At 41.1% G+C, this 17,494-nt stretch overlaps 1 protein-coding gene across 1 annotated transcript in view; it reads left to right on the forward strand.

The window, feature by feature from the left end:
• Positions 1–17,494, forward strand: part of LOC135106190 (uncharacterized) — a 292,915-nt gene that overhangs the window by 240,904 nt on the left and 34,517 nt on the right. The window contains exon 8 of the mRNA XM_064014967.1: positions 8,296–8,484. Within this exon, the coding sequence (XP_063871037.1) occupies positions 8,296–8,484 (189 nt within the window). The remainder of the gene's footprint in view (positions 1–8,295; positions 8,485–17,494) is intronic.

Below are 17,494 nucleotides of genomic sequence, written 5' to 3' on the forward strand. Positions count from 1 at the left end.
TATTTACCTAGCTGTGTTTTACAGGAAAAGAGCTATGCTCATGCTGTCCTGTCTCCATTTCTATAAGCATCCAGCTTAACTTTAAATTCATGAATATTTTTTGCTTGTACCACTGTTTCATCTAAGTTGTTCCATATTTCTATGCTTCTATTTCAGAAACCATATTTCTTGACATCTCTTCTACTTGCTGTTTTCTTCAATTTCACTCCATGTCCTCTTGTATCTCTTGAGTCCCACACAAATAAGTCTTCTTTGTCAACTTTACCCTTACCCTTTAAAGCTCTGTATATAGCAATCAGGTGTGTGTGTGTGTGAGTGTGTGTGTGTGTGTGTGTGTGTGTGTGTGTGTGTGTGTGTGTGTGTGTGTGTGTGTGTGTGTAATGCCACCCCCCCCTCCGGTTACCCCCTCCTCCCTCCTCCTCACCGGTCCGATCAGAGCTCTAATGAGACGAGGCAAAGATCTTCACGGTGAAGAAGAAAAAAGAAGAGGAAGAGAGAAGAGGTGAAGCACGCACACACACAAGAAAAAAACAAAAAAAACATTTTTGATTGGTAATGGTTCTCGCCTTCATCGTCATGGCCAGAGGGTAGGAAGAGGTTAATTATCACACAGTACCTACAGTGTGGCTTTATTATGAGGAACGAAAAATATAAAAATAGCAAAAATAATTAAATGAATAATACTGATGGGATTCTTTGGGTTGACTGACCCACTATGACACTTTATCGAGTGGTTAATCTAGAAAAAAAAAAAAAAGGCACTTGAAATTCTGGTATGGCATATACACTTATACTCCGTTACTTAACACTACGAATACACAAGAAAATAATTACTTTTATAACTCCTCAAGAGTACCATTGATTCTGGGCACCGTTATATCCCTAAATAGCGTCACAGCCTTCATCCATCACTTCTCTACGGCAATAATATTGCTCACAACACATTCACAGTAGGCTATATTTGACTAAAGAAACATTACATGGCTAACACTTTCCCAAGACTCTGTGGCCTGTCTCCACGTGGGACCAACACCGGCTATTTTATCTGTTGCCAGAGGGAAGGGAGACGCCATTCTGTCAACACGTACAGTCACTATATCTTCACTATAGACATGAATAATAAACATGAACACAGTAATATTCACTTCTAAATAAAAGAAAAATCAAATATTTCAGAGCTACGAGACCCACCTGTTGCCAGAGGGAAGGGAGACGCCATTCTGTGCTCTCCCCCTCAACACCCACCCCCAGGCCTCTGAAGTTATTGGAACCTTAGCTAGTTCTCTCTCTCTCTTCTTTCACAAATAATTTTACTGAACCGTGAGTTTAAATAAAAATGCAGGAATAATTGGCTAGCAAGGTGAGCATATAGGCTGGACATTAGTTGAAGTTAACAATTGAATTCTAAATTACTAACATATTTTATAAGCTAGGGAATGACACCTTATGAGTTACTGGTAGGCTGATGCAACATGATGTAATCCTATTATTCGTATTACCACTGATTAGAGAAAACCACAGTTGAAATAAGTAAAGACTATTTATAACAAATGTTTCAAGACTTCTAAATCACTCCCACGAATACACGCCTTATAAATATACTTTTTCATATAATCACTAAACCTTTAATTACCGCTATTATCCTCCTCTTCACCGCAAGCTACAAAAGAAAACAACTATTGGGGAGACTCAAAGAAACACAGAAATAATAAAAAGGAGCGTTACACACGCCCATTCTCCCAGAGTTAAACTCACGGTGAAGAATACATGCAAAATCCTACCTATACACTTTCCCTATCCTATCCATACATAAGGTCTACTAAACAGCTGACACTGACTCAACCACTTACCCTTGAGTCACCTGACTCGTATATTTCTTCCCGTAGGAAATTGTACCGACACCTTTCACATACAGAATACTTACAGGAAAAGAGAACTTGGACCCCAGTCACCCTCTGCTCTACGGGTAATCTATGGAGAAGTCACCTGACTAACTCCGTCACTCTCTTTATTCCCCATCTCATAGAAAAGGAATAATCTATTACATTCGCAGCATTCGACACATTCGCCAACATTCACACAAATCATTCCTCTTACTACAACGAAGACTGGGGTAATACGTCCTCAAGGGAAACTTAGGACCCGTTAGAGGTGATGACTGTAACTTGAGGAGGAAGTAACCAAGTACGACGTTCCCTGGAAACCTCACTTCTCGAACTAAAGCCCACAAGAATGGGGTACACTTCCCCGAACTGAAACACATAAGCTACCATCTGGTATGAACTGTTTTGACACGACGAGAATTTGGGGACGACTTTCCCGAAATGCCCCACTCTATTTGTGGCTGAGACAGTGTCACTGACCTTCGAACACTTGTGACGGATGAGGATTTCCTGCTCTTAACTCACTTCATTCCTAACCCTCACATCCTATACATTATAACACTGTTCACTTCTCCTCACTCCTGAGTTCGTGCATCACATTAGCACTCCTCAATAAGACGTCTGGGAGGTCGACGGCGGCGGGGAGGGAGGTCTTGATCCTCCTCCTCCTCCTCCTCAACACATCCGTCTGAATAGTTCTCCTCCAACTCTGGAATAATTTCACTCCGGCTCACATACGGTTTCACCTTTTCTGCTGCTCTTTGTACTAACTTCCCAGAATAGGGGTCCTCCACTACATACAGTTGACCGTCCCTGATTACCTCACTCACTCAATATGGTCCTTTCCACTTAGCATTCAATTTGGTAGAGGTACCAGGCAATGGAGTTTCTGATTTCACCCACACCAAGGACCCAACTGAGACCTTTTCATCACGTCGTTTTCTGTTCGCCACTGCACGGTACCTCCTCTGTGACGTCACACTAGCGTCTTTAATCATGCGCTTAAGTTGCTGAACGTCGCTATCTTCAGACTGCACCGTCAGGAGAGGCGCCGTGACGAAACGAGGTGGCTGTCTTGCGAAGAATGCTACATATGGAGAGACCCCCGTGCTGCTATGTACTGCCAGATTCATGTGTGACTGACATTCACTGAGAAGGGCGGGCCACCTTAAAGGGTAACCCTTGCACATTTGGGACAGCACGGTCTTCAGGGTCCGGTGCATTCTCTCGATGAGTCCGTTTGACTGGGGGTGATAGGGAGTGGTGTAGAGCAGTTCTATCCCATGAAGACCAGCCCAGGTTCTTAGTTCTCGTCCCGTGAACTCCAAGGCATTGTCACACAGGATGGAGAGTGGCTGGCCAAAGTCAGAGATGTATTGGGAAAGCTTAGCTACTATACCCTGAGCATGTTTTGTTTTTAGAGGATAAAATTTTACATACCTAGAGAAGTGATCTATGATGGTGAGGATATACCTTTGACCTCTGATTCTCCCTGCTCTGGATTTTCCCATCTAACTCTACCGTATTCTTCATTCTCCTCCATATCTATTAGTGACTCTATGCGATCCATGTTGAACTTTAGTGTACAGGGCCAAATAGACGAGCTTTGGCTTTGCTAATATTCATAGCCAACTTTTGTTGAATTTGAGCCTTGGCACTGGTTTCGAAATGTACTCCATCTCTTCCAAGGGTAAACACAAAACTTTTAAAATTGATACACAAGAACTGTTTATTTTTAATCAAAGCGGCATTCACTGCACGTTTTATCTTTTTATAGCTTTCATTCGGAATTACTGGTCTGCTAGATGGATACTGTCTATTTTCTATTTCTACCAAAATAACCTTCGAACCGCAATTTCGTTCAATTTCTTTGCCAATGTTCAGAATTGTATCTGTTAATTCACGAGGCTGTGTATTAGGATTGATGTCGTTGCTTCCTAACCAGAGGAAAGTGAGGTCATGTCTCCATGCCAAGACGTGATTCAATCTCTCGTCATTAAAGAAATTCCTAGCTCTTGCTCCTCCTGCACGATATATCCTTACTTCTGAATTCTCCACTTCCACATCAAACCTACGTGGTACCTGGCTATGACCTACAACAGCCACTTTGAACATTACTTGACCTAATATTACCCAACTGTCAGTACTCTGTCTCTCCCAATACGACTGGCCAAGACTACAGCGAATCCCACCGCTATGCCACCAGTGTAATGCCACCGCCCCCCTCCGGTTCCCCCCTCCTCCCTCCTCCTCACCGGTCCGATCAGAGCTCTAATGAGACGAGGCAAAGATCTTCACGGTGAAGAAGAAAAAAGAAGAGGAAGAGAGAAGAGGTGAAGCACGCACACACACAAGAAAAAAAAAAAAAACATTTTTGATTGGTAATGGTTCTCGCCTTCATCATCATGGCCAGAGGGTAGGGAGAGGTTAATTATCACACAGTACCTACAGTGTGGCTTTATTATGAGGAACGAAAAATATAAAAATAGCAAAAATAATTAAGTGAATAATACTGATGGGATTCTTTGGGTTGACTGACCCACTATGACACTTTATCGAGTGGTTAATCTAGAAAAAAAAAAAAAAGGCACTTGAAATTCTGGTATGGCATATACACTTATACTCCGTTACTTAACACTACGAATACACAAGAAAATAATTACTTTTATAACTCCTCAAGAGTACCATTGATTCTGGGCACCGTTATATCCCTAAATAGCGTCACAGCCTTCATCCATCACTTCTCTACGGCAATAATATTGCTCACAACACATTCACAGTAGGCTATATTTGACTAAAGAAACATTACATGGCTAACACTTTCCCAAGACTCTGTGGCCTGTCTCCACGTGGGACCAACACCGGCTATTTTATCTGTTGCCAGAGGGAAGGGAGACGCCATTCTGTCAACACGTACAGTCACTATATCTTCACTATAGACATGAATAATAAACATGAACACAGTAATATTCACTTCTAAATAAAAGAAAAATCAAATATTTCAGAGCTACGAGACCCACCTGTTGCCAGAGGGAAGGGAGACGCCATTCTGTGCTCTCCCCCTCAACACCCACCCCCAGGCCTCTGAAGTTATTGGAACCTTAGCTAGTTCTCTCTCTCTCTTCTTTCACAAATAATTTTACTGAACCGTGAGTTTAAATAAAAATGCAGGAATAATTGGCTAGCAAGGTGAGCATATAGGCTGGACATTAGTTGAAGTTAATAATTGAATTCTAAATTACTAACATATTTTATAAGCTAGGGAATGACACCTTATGAGTTACTGGTAGGCTGACGCAACATGATGTAATCCTATTATTCGTATTACCACTGATTAGAGAAAACCACAGTTGAAATAAGTAAAGACTTTTTATAACAAATGTTTCAAGACTTCTAAATCACTCCCACGAATACACGCCTTATAAATATACTTTTTCATATAATCACTAAACCTTTAATTACCGCTATTAACCTCCTCTTCACCGCAAGCTACAAAAGAAAACAATTATTGGGGAGACTCAAAGAAACACAGAAATAATAAAAAGGAACGTTACATGTGTGTGTGTGTGTGTGTGTGTGTGTGTGTGTGTGTGTGTGTATGTATTTACCTAGTTGTATTTACTCAGTTGTGAGATACAGAATAAGAGCCACACTAGGCTCATGCTGTCCCATCTCCACATTGACTTTTATTTTTTTTTATTTATTTATTTATTTTTATTTATTTATTTATTTATTTATTTATTTATTTATTTATGGAATGTCTTGGCACACACAGTTCATCCCACACTGTTATGCTTCAATGGGAAAGCTATGTTTCTTAATGTCTCTCCAGCAAACATCCCTTTTCAGTTTCCTTCTATGTCCTCTGGTACCTCTTGTATCTGGTATCACAAGATCATCCCTGTCCAACTTCTCCATCCTCTCCAATATTCTATATATTGCTATCAAATCACCTCTTTCCCTCCTATCCTCTAGCATAGTCAGGCCCAATCTCTTCAAGATCTCTTCATAACTATACCCTCTTTGGCTTGTAGGGATTTTAGTTGTAGCACTCTTAATTACTTCCAAATCTTTTTCTTCATTAATTTTCATTATTATTTCTCTTCCCATTTTGTAATTCTATGAAGGTCTCTTTTTACTTTTTCCTATTTCCAGCACATGGCATTATCTGATATTAAATTCTAGTTTCCACCTTTAGGTCCATGCATGTATCTTGTCAATATCCTTTTGTAACTCTGCAGCCATTTCTATCCTTTATTGTGTTCAATATTTTTGCATCATCAGCAAAAATGTTTATGTAACTATTTAGATCCTGTCATATATCATTTACATATATTTGAAACATAATAGGTGCCAACAGAGATCCTTGTGGTACCCCACCTCTGATTTTGCACCAACTTAAATTAATGTCTCAGATTGCTGTTCTCATTTCCCTCCCTTATAAATAATGCTCCAACCATCTCAATGTTGCTCCCTTTAGTACTCCTCCATTCTTTAGCTTCCACATGAGGCTTTTGTGGGAAACTTTATCAAATGCTTTTTTAAGATCCAGGTACACCACATCAACCCATCCATCCCTCTCTAGCACTCCATCTATTACTCTCGTATAAAAGCTCAGTAGATTTGTGACACAAGATCTCCCTTTCTTAAATCCAAGTTGCTTTTCTGCAATTATTTTTCATCTTCTAAATATTACACCCATCTATCTTTTATTACTATTTCATAGAGCTTGCTTACAACACTTGTTAGTGACACTGGTCTGTAATTTAATGGCTCCATTTTACTTCACCTTTTGTATATTGGGACTATGTTAGCGCTTTTCATTCTCTTGGTACTTTTCCTTTTTTTAACTAGCTGTTAATCATATCCCATATGGGTTCCTCCATTTGTTCTCTGCATTCTTTTAATATCCATCCATGTACTTGACTTGGTCCCATAGCTTTTCTAACATCCAGCTCTTCCAGCAGTTTCTTGATTTCTTGTCTCTTTACCTGTATCTCCTTTATTCTCTCATTCTGTGATACCACTTTCAGTGCCACAAAATCAGTTTCCTTGTGTAAACACAGACTGAAAACTTTAATTTATTAGTTAACTCATCCCCATCTCAGTAGTTTCATAAATTCTTTCTTCTCTTTTTAACTTGTTTATGTCATCCCAATGTTTCATCTTTCCATTTATGTATCTGTAGAGGTTGGACTCTTCTTTGCATTTTCTTATTTTGTCACTTTCAAAATTTCTTTCTTCTTCTCTTCTTATTTTACCATGTTCATTCCTTGCCTTTCCATATTCTTCCCTAGTATTTGTGTTCAGTTGTCTCATCATTTTCTTCCATGCCCTGTCATTTCTCTTTTTTGCTTCTACACACCTGGCATTATACCATTCATGATTCCCAGTTTTCACTTTATAACTTGGTACAAGCTGTTGCACCCCCTCTCTATACTTGCTCAAAAATATCTCATATTTTTTTCTGCTATAATTTCCTTATCCCTTTTCACCTCTTCTTTCTCTCTAGTTATTTTCATGGGTAGAATCTCCTCCTTGATCCCAAATACCACCACACACATCTTTATCTGTACCATGTCCCTCACAAGATTATTTTTTTCCTTTATTATTTTAATTACTTGCTTTTCCATGTACTTATTGTGTTCCTGTTGCTATTGCCTTATTATCTCCTCCATATCCATCCTTTGTTGTTGTTCTCTCTCTTCTTTTCAACTTTTGACTTCCCTTGTCACTAATTCTTTTACTTTACCAACCTTAATCTCTCTATCTCTTGTTAAGCTTTAATTTCTCATCCTCTTCCTTGAGTCTTTTATTTCTTCACAGTATTTCTTGTTTAAGTCCAATATTTTTGTCACCTCTTCTCTTACTTCTTTGTTTTCTTTTTCTCTTTCCATTTCTTCACCTCTGTTATATCACTTGATATCTTTTTTTACATTGTCACCACCCACCTCTCTCAGTTCCTTCCATGTCTTTATTATCTCTGCTAAGTTATGTATTTCTTCTCTTATTTTCACATTTTCTTCAGTTTTCCTCACTCATTTATTTGTATGGGTTACACTGAAGTCCTCATCCATGAATCCTTGAAAACATTTACTTTTGCCAGCCGCCATCTTCCCCTGTTAATATCACTGAATGTTTACCTTTCGCTACTCTCACATTTCACCCTTTCGGCCACTTCCCAATTTACACTTTATTTCCCCTGCACTCACGCATCACACAATTCCCTATTATGGAGACAGGACTCAACTCAGCCCCTAGATAGATTCTTGGAGCTGTTGTGTATGTGTCTGATCAGCTGAGCAGCATGCAAGTGTGTGTGTGTGTGTGTGTGTGCGTGTGTGTGTGTGTGTGTGTGTGTTTGAAAATTTTGCAACACAATGAGAAATTTAATGAAACATTATTTTTCTAGGGAACCCTCAGGCAGTGTGAAATTTTGGGAGCTAGTAGGACAGGATGCAGCAGGGCAGTTTTGTATTGTGAAGATCCCCAACTGGCCTCTTGCACACCAGCTCATGGAGGCTCTTAATGATGCAGCTAAGAGCCACTCAACACACACCTTTACCTACCTCATGATGACGCATCGTCTCACCAACACCCAGTGAGTCACAAAAACATCATTTAAATTCAGAATATATGAGGTGCTATTTAAAATTTTTGGTCAGAAACTCACTTTGAACTTGTTGGCTGTCACCATTCTTAAAGTAATCATCTGCATTAGGTATGCACCATTTCCAGTGATTCTGCTATTTCTTAAAAGCATCCTGGAAGTTATGTATGTGAGGATGCCCACCTCTGTCTGTGCTTCTTCTTAGATCATCTCAACTTCATTGAACTTGCAGTCTTTCAACTTCATCTTCAGTCACAAAAAACAGAGAAAAGTTGCAGGAAACCAAGTTAGATGAGTAATGTGGGTGGGAAATGACAATTAATTTATAGTAAAAAAATCCATAATGGAGAGAGAAGTGTGAGGTTGTAATGTAACAGTTAGTTCTCATGTCACCTAAGTTCAGAGCAATGAGACACACAGCAGAAAATGGAAGTGATTAACTGGCCTTTTGTTACAAAATGCTTGTACACAATCCACTTTATGTCAAAAAGAAAAAAAAAGGACAATGCTCTTCACTTTGCTCTTCACTTGCCCTACTTGTTCTGGTCTAGATGAGCATGGACTTTACCATTAGAAGAATTGTTGCATTGTCTCAGGATTGTAACTCTAAAACCAGCTCTTATCACTCATCCTGGACAAGAAAGTTGCATCATTAGAGATGGCCTATAGAAGTTCCTGGCAAACACCAATACACATTTGCTTCAGATCAGCTGTCAGGATCCTTAGTACAAATTTAGCAGCAACATGATTCATACCAAAAGTCAGAATCCATTGCCATTTTCCATACCAGTGCCCACCACATTAGCAAAGCCTCAAATACTATAATGTCAAACCTCATAAATGAGCTGTTGGACTTTGACACCAAATTTGGACATTGTGGAACTGATGGGCTTCACTGTGTATTTGTTGTCATCAAGAGGTGTTGACTGGTCTTGAATCAAGCTTAACATTCAAAGATCTGTTTGTGGTTAGTACTTTTTTCCCCCAACCACTTACATAATTGTTGTCAATGTCTCCATTGTACTTTTTTTTGAGGTGTACAGAAAATTTTATGCATAGTTGTTCCTTTCTTAGATCCATTACAAAATTAGTACATTTTGCACATGATTTTAAATGTAAGGACATGAGAAGTCACCATGTCCACTCATTCATGTGGCAGTGCTGAGACTGATTCCTAAGATATGGCAGTATTGTAATGTACCAGTGCATTTCAGTGGTGCATTTGTAACGAATGTAGGATATTTTGGCCACGGACATTTTGGCTACGGACACTTTGGTCATTGGCCACCAAACTAGGACGGTTTGGCCACGGCAGCAAACCTTAGGAGGATGTTTTGGCCACGAAAAATTCACAGTACTGTTCTTTATTTTTCACATATTTTTTTTTCACTTATAATTCGTGATTGTGAAAATGTCTGACCAGTTTACTTCTTACTTGATTAATTACTTACTTAACTTGATTAATCTTACCAGATTACCTTACTTAATTAATCATTACCAGAAAGAGAGAGAGAGAGAGAGAGAGAGAGAGGAATTAGATCTTTTACTGCCATACGAGTTTGTTTTGAACTGTGAAGCAGTTGGTGGTTTGTGAGGTTTCTGACCGAGGTGAGGAACAGCCTGATTGGAGCTACTTTGCACAGTACTTACTACTCCACCATGTCAGCTGAGCTTGAGGTCACCACATCAAATCGAGGTGGTCAGAAAATCTGCCTGGATGGCTTTATGTACACTAAGAAGCATGTTGCAAAATCAGTGGATGAGATAGTTTTTCGGTGTGTCAAGCGGGCTAGTCTGAAGTGCCCTGGTATACTAAAGACAACCAAAAGTCTTGGTAACCCTGAAGTTGTGACCTCGCATAACCATCTTTCTGACACAGTTGGATGCCAAGTGGAGCAAGCTCGACAGGGTATGAAGAGGAAGGCTTCGAACACCAATGATCAGCCTAATCAGATTCTCGCCTTCACAGTCGCGGCACTGCCCGCGGAGGTCAAAGCACGCATGCCTAGGTCTGATTCTAGTAAGCGTGTCCTTCGTCGCATCCGGGCTGCACACCGTCCCAAGGATCCACAGTCTCTTCAAGAGTTGGAAATCCCTGATGACTGGACATCCCACCTCCACTATGACAATGGACCAGAGGCAGATGAGCGTATTATCAGCTTTACCACCCCCCATCATCTGGAACTGTTAGCACGCTGTGATGAGCGGTGTATGGATGGCACATTTTCGGTAGCTCCGAGACTCTTCACTCAGCTATATGTCATCCAAGGTCGAGTCAACAGTGTTTATCTACCTCTTGTGTACGTCTTGCTGCAACGCAAGACACAAAGTAGCTACGAACAAGTCTTCAGGGTCCTGGCGGAGAGTGGCTGTGATCCCATTTCAGTCATCATCGACTTTGAGAGGCCTGTGGAGCTGGCCCTTCATTTGGTATTCGGGGAGGAGGTCCAGGTCAGTATTGGAGTAACTCTGATTGTAATTTAATTGAAATTTAATTAATTACTATTACTTTCTGAAAGTATTTTTTAATTATATATGTTTTTTTCAAATTTAACTATTACAACCCTGGTACAGGTGCGGTTCTGTTTCTATCATCTAACCCAGTCCATCTGGAGGCAGATCCAGCACCTGGGTCTCAAAAACCTATACGAATCTGATGAGGAGTTCCGCCTCTTCTGTGGTCAGGTGGATGCACTGGCCTTCCTGCCCCCAAAAGATGTCAAGGATGGCATGTCATACCTTCGATCTACCATGCCTGAGGAGGCTGCTCCACTCTTGGAATACTTTGACTCCACCTATATTTCAGGCCAACTGCGTCATCGTCGTAACATCACTTCCAAGTCAGGACACCTACAGCCAATCTCGATTCATCTACGTCGCACGCCACCTATGTTCCCGCCTGAGAAGTGGAATATGCACCACGCAACTCTAAACAACCAGCCAAGGACAAATAACATTTGCGAGGGGTGGAACAACAAGTTTTTCCGCCTGGTGGGACATGCCAACCCCACGGTGTGGAAGCTGATAGAGTGTCTGCAAGCTGACGCTGCCACTGTGGATGAAATTCTGCTGCAGCAAGAACGCGGCATTCGCCCTGCTAAGAGGTTTAAGAAGATATACAAGGAATTACACACCTGCATCCAAAACCTGGTCATCGATTTGAATGAAGGGAAGAAGACCATCCCACAATTCCTCCGAGGCATCAGCTATAATCTTAGAGGTGGAGATATGAATGCGTAGCATGTGAACCTATACTTTTTAATGACAATTTTAATTTAAAAAATGCTCTATTGCAATTTTTCAAAAATGCTCAATTACATTTTAAATACCAATATTTTTGTTGAGTTTATCACATCAAATATCCTATCTTCCTTGGGTGGCGATTTATTTTTAATTTAATGGCCAAAATGTCCGTGGCCAAAATATCCTACTTTCCGTGGCCAAAAAGTGGCAAGTTGCGATTTGATGGCCAAAACGTCCGTAGCCAAAACATCCGTGGCCAAAACATCCGGCTACCATTTGTAACAGGGTCTGCTAAAGTAAGGTAAGTGACATGCACAACAAAATGAGAAAACTGCAGTTGAAGTTGAGTGATCATTGGTTATCTTTGCCTTGAATCAAAACCAGAGAGGAAGTGAGGTAAGTGACATGCACAAGAAAATGGGAAAACTGCAGCTGAAGTTGAGTGATATTTATCTTTATCTCAAATCTAAACTAGACTGGAAGTGAGACAAGCAACATGTGCATGAAAACAACAAAATATCCATTGTATTAATTTTGATAATTAATGTTGTCTCATGGATGCTTTTGCCTTGAATCAAATGAAGATTGGAAGTTTGGCAATGATGCTTTTTTTTTTTTTTTACTCATCCCAGCTGGTGACTAGTGTTAATTAGGGGTGTTCACAATGGTCTGGAAAACTGCTAAATTCACCAGCTGACTTCATTTTACACATAAAATTCAGTATGATGCAAAAAAAACTTTGTCATTTGTGTATTATCAGATCAGCTAATAAAATGTTCAGAACATTTTTAGCCACCATCATCAAGTAGAGAGCAAGAAATATAGTGAAATGAGTTAAATACTATGCATATTATCTCAAGTCTGAGATGTATCATCACCTAGGAACAAAATCCAATTTTTTCCTCTATATAGATTTACTTTGTCCATTTAAGTTACAGTAAAATCCCTCTCATCTGGCATTCGAGTATCCGGCAGCTTCAAGTATCCAGCATCCCAGCTGGTGACTAGTGTTAATTAGGAGTGTTCACAATGGTCTGGAAAAATGCTAAATTCACCAGCTGACTTCAATTTATACATAAAATTCAGTATGATGCAAAAAAAACTTTGTCATTTGTGTATTATCAGATCAGCTAATAAAATGTTCAGAACATTTTTAGCCACCATCATCAAGTAGAGAGCAAGAAATATAGCGAAATGAGTTAAATACTATGCATATAGTATTTAAGTCTGGGATGTATCATCACCTAGGAACAAATCCAATTTTTTCCTCTATATAGATTTGCTTTGTCCATTTAAGTTACAGTAAAATTCCTCTCATCTGGCATTCGAGTATCCGGCAGCTTCAAGTATCCGGCACATTTTTCCCCGAGCCTTAAAATCAATAAAAAATCAATGTGTACTCATAAAATCGATTCAAATTCCCGCGTGAGGCATACTTTGTCCCCTCGCCACCAGAGCGCACTGCTTCGCGCCATCCGCGGCCCACTGCACTGTGTTTACTCAGTGACTCAGTCCCACGTGTGCACTGTTTATCACCTGATGCCTTCATCATGCCTAAAGTTGTAGAAAGGAGGAAGCGTGTTGTGCTTACACTTAACCCTTTCCTTTCGGCAATTGTATATATACGATTGCAAAAATGCGTCCGTAGCGACGGCAATCATACCCGTAATCAAGAATTTTCGCACCTCAATTTTGAGCTCCAAGCGCGGTTTCTCGAGTCAGATGGTGTGAGTGGAAGTGTCTGGCATGTTTCCACATGTAGTGTTGTCACTAGCTCTAGAAATTTAGCGGTAACTAAGCTATTTTCAATTTCTCCGGGCGACACTTGGCAACCCCAGCGACCTGCCGGGTGGAAAGCACTTGCCGGGTGGAAAGCACCATGATAAGTGCGAAGAGACATCCTGATAAGAGCGAAGGATCTCAGATCATAACTCACCATGGAGCAGGACAGAACATATGTATTTAGCAGTGCTTCTGAGTTTGAAGACAGTGACAGTGAATATTTAGAAGAAGAAACTGAAGAAAGCGAAGACATTAGTGAGGATTCGGAAAATGATTTACAGGATCCACCTGTTTTATCAGAACAGAGAGATGATACCTATCATTCTTTCATGTTATTTTTTTCATTATCTTCAATTTTATAATAAAATGGTAGAAGGTAACTTGTCAGAGAGAGAGAGAGAGAGAGAGAGAGAGAGAGAGAGAGAGAGAGAGAGAGAGAGATAATGTTATTTGCCTGAAACTTGATATGAAAAGGGATGAAATCTCTCTCTCTCTCTCTCTCTCTCTCTCTCTCTCTCTCTCTCTCTCTCTCTCTCTCTCTCTCTCTCTCTCTCTCTCTCTCTCTCTTTCATTGGAAGTGTACAATTTCCCCTTCAAGATGAGAGAGAGAGAGAGAGAGAGAGAGAGAGAGAGAGAGAGAGAGAGAGTGTGTGTGTGTGTGTGTGTGTGTGTGTGTGTGTGTGTGTGTGTGTGTGTGTGCGCACGCGCGCGGTGTCATCGCTCTCCGGACTGTTTCTGGATGACGGATCACACAGCAGGAGGAGGAATCCCTTATAAGGCATAAACTGAACTTTCAGAGGTCACATCGAGGTACAAAGTACATCATTGTATTCAGAATAACAAAGAGAAAATAATTATTAGTATTCAAACAATTTTCTGACAATTTCTAGGTTTACCATTTTTAGCCGTCATACAAAATGGGAAAATAATTTAAGTGCCGGAAGGAAAGGGTTAAGCAGCTGAACAGATGAGCTGCTGATTAATATCAGCTGATCTTTGTTATGGTAAGATGCGTGAGTGCAGGGTGGTGATTGTGGACATAATTTCACTTCTATTCAAGTATCCGGCAATATTCAAGTATCTGGCATGTTGGCGGTCCCGTTGATGCCGGATAAGAGGGATTTTACTGTATACAATTAACGTAAAAATTTTTAAATCCTGGCACATATGATAGAAAGAACCATGTTTTGATGCCAAATCTTAGCAGGACACTAGTGAAGATTGTCTGTTGGCATCATGTCTCTCAATGTCTTCCCTGAGTTTCCACTTGTCTGTTTATATCAGGTCTCCAAATGTCTTTCCTGAGTTGCCTCTTTATTCTTTGGAAATACAACCCATCTTTTCACACCCTTCTTCTTCTTTCATGATATGTTTGTGCGATCAACCATGGCACATGAATAGACTGAGGTTTTAGGACAGCATTGTAAATTCATATGTATCTCACTTTTTTTTTTTTTTTAGAAATTGGTGTGTCTGATATCTGCTGGTTCCTTTATTTTGGCACAGTTCTACCCATCCCAAATAATACATACTCAATTCTTTCACAGATTTCTAAGATAATACATACTCAATTCTTTCACAGTTTTGCAAGATAAATTTTTAACATTACCCTCTGTAGAAACCAGTGGAAAAATGTTTCAAACTAAATGTGTAACAGGAGACTAGAAATAAATGTGAAAGCACTGAGTCCCTAATTGCAAGCATTTAGCTTCATTTAGCTTATGATAACTGTTCTGTAGAGTGTGCATCACCAGATCCTGTAGATACTGTTACATAAGTGGCCAGAGAGAGCCAACATTACTGAAAGCAATATGTGTGTATTATCATGTATTTATTTAGTAAATAAGTCATGTAGTATTATTGTGAAAGTGTACATGTATGTATGTATGTGTGAGTTTTCCCATGTGTATGTGGGTGAACCCTGTTGAGTGTGAAATTGGTGGGAGAAGTGGCGTCATCCCACAGGCCAGGAAGCAATGTGGGCGGGCCAGAGAACGAGCTCAGTAGCTGTAAGACCATCGCTGAGGAAAGTAGTAGCCAGCAGACCAGAGATGACACGTGTGCCTCCCACGTACTTGCTGTGCCTGAGAGAGTGTGGTATCTGTACACATAACTAAGTGACTGTGTGCCCAAGCTGAGCTAGCAGAGTGTGCTCATGGCTATACAACCAGAATTTGTGTCATGTGCCTAAGCCAAGTAAAATGTAGTGACTCCTGTATCCTGGTCTTTTACCTCCTTCCCCTGATGGCTGAGTGCAAACTGTAAGACTTGCAGGGCTCCTGGATACTGGCCCATGTGATTGAGTGGTAAGCCAGTAAATCCTGATGAGTGATGGACAGACAGTAAGTTAGCATCAGTGGCAGCTGGTCAGGTCTGACCTTACTGGCATATGTGTAACAACTGGTGTCTAGGAGTGAAGTAAAAACAGACTTGTGGCCAAAATGAGTGTCAGATAAAAGTGTCCAGGTCCTTGCTGGTTCTAGAAAGATGGAGAATGAGGTATTGTCAGAGCAGGAAATGGCGAGAATGGAGAACGAAGCATGGCAGAGTGAAGCGGTGTTGCTGCTTGAACTGGTGGTGCCTGCTTAAGTGTGGACATGTTTGAACTGTGGATGACCAAAATGATGATAACAATGGAAAATATGGCAGCACAGCAGACAGAAGACATCAAGGCAGCCATGAGGGGAGAAATGGGAGCCATGCATGGGTGAATGCATACACAAATGAGGTGTGTACTTGTGTGAAGAAAGAAGTCGACAAGCAGGTGGAGAAGATGCAAGGGGCACAGGATGTGTGGCAACACAGGCAAGAGACCGTGGCGAAGGACGTGCAGGAGTGCTTTACCAAGCTAGCAATGTTGGAAAGCACAATAGTAGGTTTGGTGCCAATCACATGCCAAATCTTGCCTACCTGATGCCCCTCAACTCTTCATGCTAAGACCCACATCTCTCCTGGCATGAAGCAACTACTTAGTTGGCAGGGCAAGTGTACAGTCCCTCCACCAGTCCTCCATCAGTCACCTGGGCCTCTACCACCTCCCAGCATTGCAGACAGCTGTGATCTGCAACCAAGACTCCTCCCAACCCTAAGAATCACCTCAACAGAGAAGAAACTTGTCAAGTATGATGGCAAGGTGTCCTGGAATGCCTACCAGGCATAGTTCAAGGCAACAGCATCCAGATAAGGCTGGTTGGACACTAAGAAGGCATATCACCTGGTGACAGGCCTGAAGGGAGTGGTGGTGGAGGTGCTGGAGCATTTAACAACCACACAGCTGCAGTTGTATCCCAGCATGGTGGGTACCCTGCAGCGGCATTTCAGGCATTGGCAGCAGCCCGAGGTGTACTGCGCCCAGCTGAAGACTAGGAGATGGAGGAAGGATGGACCTCTACCCTTGCTGATGCAGGATGTGGAAGAGCTGATGAGAGGGCCTTACCTGATGGCAGTGGAGGACACAGTAGATATGCTAGCCAAGGATTGCTTCAAGGATGCCCTGTGTGACTGACAGCTGCAGGTCCATGTGGAGCAGGTGGCACCAAGGAAAGTACAGGAAGCCTTGGCACTTGCTGCAGAATTTGAGGTGTCCTTAACCTTCACCACCACTGCTGCCAGCCCCTTCTACTTGAACACTGCTGCCAACACATCAGGCCAGTATAGTTATGTGCAGGTGAGGTCAGTGCAGGCTGGCCACTCCTCACCTTAGCCAAGCAAGCGAGGAAGCTCCAGTGCCTTCAAGACAGGAGGGGCACCAGCCAAAAGCAACAAAAATATAATAAAAAAAAAGGCCCACTGAGCTACCAGTCCCCAAATAGAGTCAAAAACGGTTGTCAGAAATTACAGAATAATTGTCTTGAAACCTCCCTCATGAAAGTATTCAAATCATAGGAAGGAGGAAATACAGAAGCAGGCAGGGAGTTCAAGAGTTTACCAGAGAAAAGGATGAATGACTGAGAATACAGGTTAACTCTTGCATTAG

This window comes from Scylla paramamosain, chromosome 13 (assembly GCF_035594125.1).
Source record: "Scylla paramamosain isolate STU-SP2022 chromosome 13, ASM3559412v1, whole genome shotgun sequence".
Classification (NCBI taxonomy): domain Eukaryota; kingdom Metazoa; phylum Arthropoda; class Malacostraca; order Decapoda; family Portunidae; genus Scylla; species Scylla paramamosain.